The sequence below is a fragment of the Plasmodium berghei genome (genome assembly GCF_900002375.2).
Source record: "Plasmodium berghei ANKA genome assembly, chromosome: 8".
In the NCBI taxonomy this organism is placed as follows: Eukaryota; Apicomplexa; class Aconoidasida; order Haemosporida; family Plasmodiidae; genus Plasmodium; species Plasmodium berghei.
The window spans coordinates 71,777-85,221 of record NC_036166.2 but is presented as its reverse complement, the minus strand read 5'-3'; the positions used below and the strand labels follow the sequence as shown (position 1 = coordinate 85,221).

Genomic DNA, 13,445 nt, shown 5'->3' with positions numbered 1-13,445 from the left:
TTTTGTAATAATTAATATTTTTGGTGCGTATAATACACGGAGAAATCGCTTCTGGTGTAAGTGATGGGGTGTTTTGTTCGAATTTTGTGTATTTATTCCTATTTTTTACTTTTTTATTTTTTAATTACACTATGTGTTATACACGGTTTGAATATAATTACCCTCCCCAATATATTCATATTTGGTTTAATTCGTAAAATATATGTTATATGTATATATGTTTATATGTTTATGCCTTGGTAATAGGCGTATATTTTAAAAATACACAACATAAAGCTTATAAGAGAAACTTTATAATGGCTGTTTCAGTGGGACAAAAAATAATTTTTTTCTTTATAATTTAAAAAAATAAAACAATAAATTATATATAGCATTATTATTAATATATATATTATTTCCCCTTACTATTAAAGTTTTCTATATTGCAAAATATTTTTCGATCTACATGTAATTGGATAAATTTTTATAATTTACAAATTTTTTAACATCACTATTTTTTTCTGAGAAAAAAAATATTTTTAAATTATCAATAACAATTAATAGGTGAATATTTATGGGAATTTTGTAAATATAAATAAGCGGGAAAAACTATGTAAACAAATAATTTATTCGGTATGTATTTATATAAATATGTATAATATATATTGTATACAAATATAAGTGGAGACATGAAAACAAAAAATGTATACATACTTATATAAAATTTATTAATAAATTAATTAATTAAATATGGAAATAAATATATACATACTTTTTATTTCGAATTATATTTTTACATGTTTGTATATATTTTGAATTTGTTTTGAAATACGTTATTTTATAGTGAATATTTTGCATAATTTTGGCATTTGTTTTTTTATATGCTAGCAAAGGTATTAATTAACTTCCTATAAAAAATTCATTACTTCATAGATATGATATATGTATACATACATATATATTCATAAATTTTGAAGTAATTTTATGGTTTATAAAAGAAACAAAGAAAACTCCTTGAGGAAGTAAAAAAAGAATCTTTGTAATACAGATTAAACCCTGAAATATTTGAGAATATTTTGTTGATTTACCAATTTTATATTTTTTTACATTTGTTCAATAAAATTACCTACAAGTCTGTAATTCATTTTTATTTCATTATAGATTTGCTATCACTTTGCGTTTATCACGCATTTTCAGTTGTATATATATTTGCATTATATTCACTTAGTGTATGTATATATAATGTATGGAGACTGATTCAAGGAACTAAAAATAGCTATTTGAATTGTATAAAACTTTATGATTTGGTTATAATACCATGCAATTATGAGATTGAAAATAATATATACGAATTGGTATTGTATATAGATTTATGTGAACAATTAGGAAGGGGTTGAAAAAAAAAGTAAAATTTAATAAAATGAAGAGGGCAAAGGATGAGGTGATCGAAATATGTTCCCTATTAAATAACAATAAAGATAAAAGCATAAACAAAGGAATAAGAACATTATGTTTGTTTATAATAAATAATGACTCTATATCAGACGATGAATATAATAATTATGTTAGATTATTGATTGAAAATAATTATTTTCGTGTAATATATTTTTTATTATGTCATGAAGTAGAAAATGCGAAGTCTTCAAAAATAATACAAGATGTTGATTTAGAGTTTATTGAAATAATTTTTTATACATTAAATTGGGTATTTCGAAAATTGTTTGGGGGAGGTAACATATATACGAAGGATAAAAATGAATTCGATAATGGAAAAATAAAAGTATCTAAATTTTTTGAAAAGGATGGAAATATAGAGACATATATAAAAAATGGCATATTTGAAGAATCTCATGAATTTTCAAGGATTGGAATGTTATTGTGTGAAAATTTGAAGTTTGTTGAAGTTATTGCATTAGCTAATATTTCCTATAATGCAATATATATATTAAATTGTATTTTTTATTTTTTATTATATCATAAAAGATTTAATGAAATTTTTTTAAGATCCCCTTTGTTGTTAAGCTTGATTAAAATAAGAGAAAATTTGGAAGATTTTTCAAATGTAAAAAATAATGACAACATATTTGATAGCATGGAAGAAGAAAATATAGACAATGAAAGTGACATGGATGGCAAAAATGAATTATACAACGGAAGCGACATAATGGATATTAAAGAAAAAAGTGATGAATCAAGTGTTGTAAATAATAAAATTGATGAAAATGATAGAAAAAAGAAAAAAAATGTTTCAAATCATATCAACAATAAAGATGAAATATTAATATGCAATTATAGTTTTGAAAAAGAATTAATTTTTTTATATAAACATTTAGCACTAAAAAATTTGAAATACCAAACGAATAAAAATGTTAATCAAATATCGGAAAATTGTGATTTTTATGGTGAATTATTAATAAGAAAAAAAAATGGAGAAAGCAAAATTTTTAAAGAAGAAATAATAAATGTAGAGAAGAAAATAAAAAAAATAAAAAAAATAAAAAAAAAGTTAAAGAAGATCAAAGGAAATAATAATGATAATATTCGTGATTTAATTGAAAGTGGATCAGACTTTGAAATAATGAGAGTAACTATATTAATTTATTTTTTATATTGTTATTTATTTATTGGAAAAAATCATTATTTACATAAACATTTTGAACAATTATGTAATGAAATATATGAAATATATAGAAATAGCATTGATGTGGTGAAACATTATATTTTGTTATGCACATACGAAATACTAAAGAAAGGTGAGCATTATAAATATATTAACATATTTCTAGTTATTATGAAATTACAAAATAATTTCTTAAATAATATTCAGATCGAGATGAAAGAAACAGTTACTTTTATTTTAAATGAAGTTTTGAAGCATAATGAATTTTCCCACATATATAAAAAAAACAAGTTTAATGATAAAGTTATATTTCTTTTAAAATTGTCAAAAGAGTCATATAAAGAAACGGATAATCAATTACACAATAATTTTGATGAAATAATGGAAGAAAATATTGAAAAATCAAAAAGGAGTTACATTTTAGTTATAAATTTCAATAGAAAACAATATATGCAAACAGATAATAATTATAATGATGCTATAATAAATTTTGCTAAAAATGTTAAAAGAAATAAATTTGAGCAAATAAATAATAACTTTTTATTATTAACTGATAAAAAGGAAATTCGTCAGATTTGTATGATATTTAAAATTATAGAATTGTATGTGAAAAGTTGTTCCACAGGAATACATCAATTATTTGTCATTAGCCCTAATTTGAAAGAAGAAGAAAACGTCAAAATATTGAAAAGTAGTACATCAACAAATAATAATAATCTTAAAATCGGAAAACCTCATAATAATAAAAAAACGATGAATGATAAATTTTTTTCCCTTTTAACTGATTTAAATGTAAAATATTTTCTTAACCATTATGTAATTGTAAGAACATTAGAAAAGCATAAGCATTTTATTAATATGTATTATAATAGTAGCAGATTATATAAAATTTTAATTTCTGGGAACGCATATATATTTATATTTCTTAATTTATATATCGAATTAAATAAAATATTTTTCATCTATAAAAAAAAGTCAAATTGTGATATGTGTATAAAAAAACATGAAAGAAATGTAGCATTTGATAAATTGTTTAACAGGATAGCAAATTGTGATGTAACTGATATAAACATCGGGAGGAGCATATGCTCGTTTAATTATGAGAAAACAGAGAATGGATATGATGGGATAAACAACGATGAGGAGCACAACTTGACGCCAAGTAATAAAAACAAGAAAAGAAGAGTGAGCATAGAAGGCGATAATATTGAAGACGAAGCAACGATAATTGAAAATAATCAATTAAAAAGAAAGCAACCAAAAAATGGAGAACAAAATGAAAATAATAACATAGATTTTGAAAATAAAATAGATAAAAATAAAACTGATAAAATTTGCAAACAAAAATATCAGTATAAATATATATATAAAAGAATTAAAGATGAAATTGTTCATAAGACATATTTTTTAGTGTTATGTAAACAAGTTGTAAATTTAAAAATTGTTGTAGAATTGTATAAGAAAAAAAAAAAAATATATATATATAATAACAATGAAATAATAAATAATGAAGATATTTTAATTCAAAATATGAAAGAAGAAAATGATTATATTTATAGTGAAGAAAACGAAATAAATTATAAAAAAAAATTAGAAGAATTATTATTTTTTTTTATACCTATGCAAATTACAAAATATTTATTAAAATTTGTTGTGAAAAAAGAGAGACATTATTATTTTAATTATTCTATAATGTCCTATTTATATTATATATTTGAAATATATAAATGCATTTCCTTGTTTCTTTTATCTCTTCAATCTTATATAAACATTCCGAAAGGAATAAATAATGAAATTTTACTCAAAAGCATAAAGTTGGATTTATCAATAATATTTTACAACATCGTTAGCCCATATTATTTATTAGACATTGCATATATAAATATGTGCTTGTCAAACAGTATTAATAATGTAGAAACTCATGAAAATGGAAATATACTAGCAAGTAATGATAACAATAATAGAGGGATAAAGAAAGATGAAAAAAATAATATCAATAGCAAGAAAAAAACAAAATTTGAAGAGGAATATTCAAGTGGTAACGATTCGGATAATTATGTTTTCAACATAGAGGATAAAACTAACATGATGTTAATGTATAAATTAGATAAAAAAAAAGAAAAAAATGAAAACTTGCTAAATTTACATTATTTTATAAATAATGTATATATAAATAATAAAAATTCAAACATATTTTATTTTATAGTTTTAAGGAATTTTATAAATTTATTTGATGAATGTGAGCTGAAGAAGAAGCTAATACATGAATTATACAATAAAAAAACAATTATTGAAATAAATAATTTTACATTATTTTCAAAAATTAATGATAATATTTATAAAATATTTTTAAAATTATTTATAGAAAAACGTTATTTCACTATTGAAAGTTACAATTTAGTTAACTCTTTATTCCACATTTTTATATATTATAAAAATAAAGTCATAGTGGAAAAAAATGAGGCAATAAAAAACAATAGTAAAACTTATAGTATTTATGAAAAGTATTATAATTTTATGGAAATTCTTGTATACAAAATTTTAAAAAAAACAAAATATTTTGATAACGAACACTTGGATGTTTTACTTATATTTCTAAATTTTTTAAGAAGTATAAATAATTCAAGAGAGTTTCTTATTGTTATTTCATTATTTTTAAGAATTTTTAATTTGTTTAATACAAAAATAATACAGTTGGAAGTTTATTACAAAAATGAAAGGTCAAAAAAATGCACAGAAGAAAATATAATAAACTACACCGCCAAAAAGCGTAGAATAACAAATTATGAAAATTCATCTGTTTTTGGTTTAATTGTTGATTATTTTTTTACAAATAACATAAAATCTCTATGTAATGGCATATCAATATTAAAGGTTTTTAATGATAATAATTCAGAAAAGGAAGGAGCAAATAATAAGAATAATACCAACCTATATGAATATACTGTCAATGACGTTGTACAATTGTATAAAAATTATGTAAATTTTGTTAAATATATTATTTTGTTTAATCCATATATATATTTAAAATTAAAAAATAAATTAAAAAATAAAAAATGTTTGAGTGAACTGTTTTTTACTATTAGTAAAAAGGGAAAGAATAGTTTTACAAATTCAAATCCTGATAAAGGTTTACAGACAAATACTAATAAGAATAATACTTCGCACGAAAATTGTAACCAACCAAACAGTGACGATTTGGTAGAAAAAAATAAAAAAGATGAAAATAACAAAATAAAAAATAATAATAATGAAAATATATACTTTCCTTATAAACAAGAAATGAAAGAATACGATGAAACGTTTCAAATTTTTTTGAAATTTCAAAAAAGTATAAAATTATTTTTAAAAGAAATAAAATTAAATAAAAACAATGATACAACTAAATATAAATCGAAAATTGAGAAAATATGCACAATGAAGATAAATTTAGAAGCAAAGAATAATGAACAATATTTAATGAATAATAAAGAGGATTTATTAAAAAACGATAAAGGAAATAACATAGATTGTAACACTAGCAGAGAATTAGGAGAAGTTCTTAGCAAATGCAAAAATGTGTTAAAAGCCTATTTAAACGAAAAAAATATATTTACATTTGGTTCAAAATGTAATGAAGAAAATGAAAACGAAAACGAAATGGATGAAGAGGTAGTGTTTTATAAGATATGTAATATAACAAACATTTTAATTAATTATTATTATATTAATTATATATATATAAAAAATAATGAAGTAGATCATATAAATATAGATATCGCTATACATTTAATAAAAAATATAAATTATATACTAAAGATATATCTTAACATTTGTATGAACATAAATAGAAGATTTAGCTTATTAATGAAAAGAAATTGGGAATATATAGAGGTAGAAAATATGATTATGAATCGTAAAAATTTAAATAAAAATAATTTTCATTCTAACCAATTTATTGAAAAAATTAACAAGCTGAATAAAAAAATGTTTATATATTTTTTGAATATTTTCAAAAATGAATTGTTTAAAAATTTATTGAGCTTATTGGAGAATGTGGGAAACAAAAATAGAGACGTATATGAAAATTTTATTTACCTTAATTTATGTTATATATATAAAAATGTATATTTCTGTAAATTAAAAAAGGAAAAACATATAAATGTGCTAGTTGATAATTTAACATTTTTAATTAATGCAATAGTAAGGCATGATATAAACAGAAAAAACGTTCTTTTTAAAAAAAAAATATGCAACATGGTTTTTTTTTTATTAAAAAAATTGCAAACAAAGGAATGTTTTATAAATAAATTAATTATGAATCCTTATTTCTGTGATAAAGTAAAAAATAACATTGAAGATGCATCAAAGCAAAATGATAAAATTACAAGCTCAGAAAAATTCAATGATTTCGAGCAAATAGATAAGCCATATCAATTTATTGTAGAGGAAGCCCTTTCATTTTTTCTTTATTATATGACCAATGAAAATATTATGCAAAGTCATTTGAAGAATATTAGTGAAAATATGATTAGTAATACATCATTACTAATTAATAATATCATAAAAAATAAAGGAATAAATGTAACTACTAAAATTGCAGCAAAAAATTTATGGAATTTATATATTAATAAAATCTATTCATATAATGACTTATTATTAAATTATGATTTAATTAAGAATGTTACAATCTTTATTTTATCAAATAATTTGGACGACAACAACAAAAATAATAATATGGATGCTGCTAAAAATAATTTAATTATTAAAAAAATAAAAAATGATAAAATATATTTTTTAAATTATAAAGATATAGAAAGAGAAATAAAAAGTTGTATAATTTATAATTATATGATGCATTTTGGAATCGAAACATTAAAGGACGAAGAAAATGTAAATATAAGTAAAGAAAATTATATTATTATGTATATCTTATATTTTATGAAAAATTATAATGAGTGTGAATTTTTCGATAAAACACATATTAGAATTTTGGAAAAAATCACATATAAAAAAGTTTTAAAACTGAAAAAAAATACATTTACAAACGAATTTGGAGAAATATGTTTAAATAAAATTATATATTCATATAAAAATGTAAGCAATAAAAAGAAAATTGACTTCCTTTTATTAAATACGAAAAGGATGAGAAATAAGAATTGTCTTTTTGTAGCCATATCTATATTAAATTTTCTGGGGAATTTATTGAAAATGGAAAATCGAGTAACTATGTTCAATAAATATAATAAAAATATAATACGAAGAATATGCAAAGTTGTTTTTCTTTATTTTTATGAATATTTTTTTGAAAATAATGCTAAGAAGAATAAACATATTTTTAAATCGTATAATAGAGTAGTTTTTTTTATGTATATAAAATATTTCAAGCAATTTAAGAAAAATGGATCGAATAGTAACATCGGGGAAAATGACAAATCATATAAATTTGACGATGTAAATAATGAACAAAATCCAAGAATCAACGAGTTTGTTGATGTGGATTTAAAAGGTAAGACAAATGATTTTCATATCATGCTAATGCTATTATTAAACTTGATTAATAAAAATAAGAACAAATTTCATATTGAAAATGTGATAGATAAACGTTTTAATTCTTTATTAGTTAATATTTCGAATATTTTTAAAAGGAATAATATAAAGGATTTATATTACACAGATATTATGAAAGAATACATATATACTTTTTGTGATTGTGATATGAATAATATAGTAAAACACAAAGGAAATATGAATTATATATCATTTAACATATATTTCCTACTATTTAAGTATATGAAATTAAGAGATTTGAATTTGTTAAATATGATTGAATCATTTTTTAAAGATGAGGGTATAGAAAAAATAATTTTATCCCAAATAGATGAATACAAAAAGAAGAAAAAAAAAAACGATGAAAAAATTTTAATTTACATTTTAAAATTAATAAAAATATTTTATGAAGAATGGTATAGTTTATGTAAAAATAAAACAGAAAAACAAAATATATATTTAAAAACCTTAAATAAAAATATATTTAATGAACTTAAAAAATTGTATAATTACACATTAGGAGGTGTAGACATTTGTATAAGAAATATATTTTTTGTCGATTTATCTTATTTTTTAAAATCAATTACTATTAAAAATATGCTTGACAATAAGCTAATGGATGAAGTTTTAAAATTTAAGGATTTTAATTTAGATAATGATAATAATCATAATTGGCTAAATATGAATCCAAAAATGTTATATCAAACATGTACCTTTTTTTTTGTGAATGAAAATATACGTAACGAATTAGGAAATAATGAAACATATTTTACATTTTATAAAAATATGAAAAATCAATCTTTGAATGAAAATTATAATATTAATGGATCAAAAGATGAAGAAAATTATGATTATAATGATTTGCAAAATAATATAAATAAAATCGACACATCCAATAATTTAGAGAGCTATGACTATGATAACTATAATGACAACAATGAGAATAAATATGCAGACAATACAAATGATGAGGATAATGAAATTGAATTGGGGAAAATTGAAAATTATTTAAAAAATTTAGCTATTAAAAATTTGTATTCTATAATATATCAAAATGATTACATTAAAAAAGAAGTTTATCTTTTATCACAGAATGATAAATTAAAAGACAATATATATGATTATTTATTTTTGCTTTGTTTAATAGTTAGTAAATTAATTTTTTGTTTTATTTTAATGGCAGAAAAATTAAGGGTTTTCTTCTACCATTTTAGGATTTTATATACGACAAATAGTTATGATAATATTTTTTTAAATTATGATCTATTATATATGCAAGAAACTAATAGAAAGATTAAAAACTATATAAAGAAATATCCAGATATTAATTTTTATATTGATTATGACAATAATGAAAAGGAAGAAAATAAAGGATACAATAATACTTCTTATTATAGTTATAGTAAAAATGCACAATTAAATGACGAAGAAAACTTTGAAAATTCTTACAATAATAAGAATGAGCTAATGAACGAGCAAAATCACAGTGGTTTATTTCCAAAAAATAAAAAATTAATATCTTATGACGAGGAAAAAGAGCATTTTCATCATTTAAAAAAAGGTGAAAAATATAGTATGAATTGTAAATTTTGTATAAAATTTAAGAAGGTTCATAAGATACACAAATCATATCGAATTTTTAATTTATTCAATGAAAATGAGAAAAATCATATAAAAAATATGATTTACTATGGTAAAACTATTCGAACAACTATATTTTTAAATTGCCCTTATGATAATAATATATACAGCAATTTTGACACTTTTATAAATGCTCAAGAATATTTCGATGATATTAATGAAAAAACTAAAAATGATGAAACGTCAAATGTATTTTATAATTCTAAAAACGAAGAGGTGGATAAAATGGAAAACAATGACGGCGAAAACGATGACATCAACATGGATGGCGATAAAAAAAATGATACTAAAAATAATAAAAAACAAAGTAAAGAAAACAACATAATTAACAAAATTAACTCATTTTGTATAGTTGACAATAATGATGATTTGTTATATGGAAAAAAAATTGGAAAAAATCATTTTAAAAGAAATTATAAAAGATTATTAAATCAATATCTTTTAGACGATATAGATTTTTTTGGAAAATGGATTAAAAATTTTTCTATACATGCATTGAAAATATTAATATGCTGTTTAAGTAGTAATGATATTATTGTTAGAATTATAAGTTTAAAAGGGTTATCAATTTTTTACCAACTTATAGAAAACTCATTTTTTCTTTACAAAATAAAAAAAAAATTAAATTCATTTAGAAGCAAAAATTATAACAATACGGACGAAAGTAATGGTATATATAACGATTTTATGGAGAATAGTATTTCACGTATAAATAACAACAACAATGAAAATATTAGTCCTGGAATAGGAAAAAAGAAAAAAGTTTTTGTAATTCCATTTAAAGAGTTATTTTATCTATATTTTTTCATGAAAAAATTAAAATATTCAGTAGATCAAAATTCGTATTATATAAATCCTTGTATATCATCTTACTCCATATTTTTATTAAATGATTTGTACAATCGGTCGAATATTCAAGCAACATTGAAGCATCTAATTATAAATAAAACTTTTTCGGTTTATTTTTTTTATGCTTATTTAGACAAAATGTTTACAAATGAAAATCTAGTATCACTAAAATTTATAAATTTTTTCATTATCTCGGTTCAGTCGTTGTATTCAATAGGATATAATATAACAGATGAAAATGAATATAAAGATGCACAGGAATGCGATGTGGAAGAATCTCAGAATCAAAACTTTCATAATGAAAATAACAATGAATATTATAGCGAAAGAAATAACAATTATGAAGATGAGTATGCAAATAATAATAGAAGAGGAAATTATACAGAAAATAAAAATAATAATCATGTTGACAAAAGTTTTTTTGTAACTTCTAATATTGGTAATAGGATGATTCATAATTTTGAAAATGACGAAGATGATAACGATGAGGAAATAGAGGATAAAATGAATGATGAAGAAGAAAATGTGGATAAACCAGTTTTAGATAAATTGCAACATATTGAAGAAAGTCACAAAAATGCAGTAAAATGTATTTACAGTATTTTAAATAAAAAACAAATTTTTGAAATTTATATGTCTATGTTTTTTAATAATTATTTAAATTATAATTTATTAAAAAACTTTCTAATATTGCTTATTGCATCAACTAATGTAATCAATGTAGTTTATATGAAACATGATGATATTAATTGTACTGAATCATGCAATGGAAATCAGAAGGGTCAATTAGAAGATAACCTGTATTATGATGGAAATGAAAATAATAACAACTCACATGTGATAGACGATAAGAAAAATTGTGATGGTAATGAAGAAGATGAATGTACTGAAAATAAAAATATAATATACATGAATAATGATAATTTTAATGAAAACGATGAAAAAAAAAATTATGATAATACTAATATGAATAATATTGGTGTTCAATATTATGTTAAAAATAATTTCGTTATAAAATTAATTACCAAAAACAATATTTTTTTATGGATTAATTCATTAATGCATAAAAAGCTTTTTCACGAAGAAAATTCATTAAATTATCCTTCCTCTTTTATTTTTCCAATTTTAAACTTTTATGATTTAACGAATAAAAATGAAACATTTTATGTTAATTTTATTTATAAGAATTTAAAAAATTTTAAAAAAATCACCGTCAAATTATCTATGCCGCTTTATTTAATAAATCAGTTGAAGTTTATTGAGAATGACATGCAAATTTTTGAAGAAAAAAATTCTGATGAAATAAAGAATGATAAGGAAAAAACAGAAAACAGCTGCAATGAGAACAAAGAAGGAGACATTGAATATCCCAATTTGAGAAACACCAACAACGATGAGAAAATATGTAGTGACAATAATAATAGCAGTAGTGAAACTGTTAGTGTCTATAGAAATAGAAACATTATCACTGACGACGAAAGTGATATATATAACAATGAATATATGAATGGCAGCGATTTATCTATGTTGCAATATTTAGATGACATAATTAAAAAATGGCATATGCTAGGATATGTGTTTAAAGAAAACTATGGAAAAACATCATGTATATTGTTATACTTATCATTACTGACCAATAATATAGTGTCTAATTTGTTTTATCCTAGTGTAGATTACTCGCATATTTTTGCAAATAGTTTATTAAAAGAAGAAAGGGGAAAAATCGAAAAATTTATACTAAAAAATGGATATAATTTAATATATAAAAAAAATGAAAATAATAATAAAAAATTTGAGATATGGAATTTTTGGTATAATAATTTTCATAGGTGCATATCATTAAAAATTCGAGGGATTTTTTTAATACATAAAAAAAATATCAGTTTGAGGAATTCGAATTTAAATTTATTTTCAGAAATACTAAAAATTATAAGAAGATTGAATAGAAGTTTATATTACACATTCTTTAATTTATATCATACAGAATATTATAATTTGTTTATTTTTATTAGTGGAAAAAAGAAATATATTGGAAGAAAAAATATATACTTGAAAAAAACTATTAGCAATTATGTAAAAATTTCTAAAAGGTTTATTAAATATATTTATCTTTTATTTAATATGGTTTTTAACATTTGTACTAGTTTATATGACACAGCAATATCAAATGATAATATATTTCAAAATTCAATATCAACAAAAGTAATTGTAGACAAATCTTTTATGAACAATGATATAAGTTTAATTGTGAACGAATTTATTTTATTTTTTGAAAACATTTGTATAATCCTCAATTATTTTAATTCATTTAATTCCCCAAAAATGAAAAAATATAGTACCGATTTTGATATTGAGCAATTCAAACAAGGGGAATATGAAGGGCAAGAAAAAAACATACATGGTAGAAGTAGAACAATTGAAACATTTTATGTTAAAATTCATACAAAATTATTAAAAGAAACGTATAATAAAATTCCACAATATTCCAATTATTTTTTATACAGAAAAATCATATTATGCGTATTACAAATGATACATAAAAATTGTTTTAAAAATAACAAACATTTTTATTATATCTTTTTAAATAAGCTAATTACTATGTATCATTTTATTAATGTTGATAATCGACCAAAGATATATTTATACATATTTGAGCTTTATAATATTATTAAAAAGGATCCATTAGAATCAATACTAAAGCAAATTTTTTAAGATATATTAAATATGAAGAAAGCATTTTCTCTTAAATTTTTGAAGCTTTTATGAGTCAATTTTTAGTAATTAATTATTTGAAATTGTAGCCAAAATGATGGTACTAAAAAAGGAG

The 13,445-nt window shown here is 20.5% G+C and overlaps 1 protein-coding gene across 1 annotated transcript; it reads left to right on the top strand.

Annotated features, from left to right (window-relative positions):
* Nucleotides 1–1,399: 1,399 nt before the first annotated feature.
* Nucleotides 1,400–13,330, top strand: PBANKA_0801600 (conserved Plasmodium protein, unknown function; the record flags this gene model as incomplete). Its single annotated transcript, XM_034564161.1, has 1 exon — nucleotides 1,400–13,330. The coding sequence occupies one exon, from the start codon at nucleotides 1,400–1,402 to the stop codon at nucleotides 13,328–13,330; it is 11,931 nt and encodes a 3,976-aa protein (XP_034420986.1).
* Nucleotides 13,331–13,445: the final 115 nt, after the last annotated feature.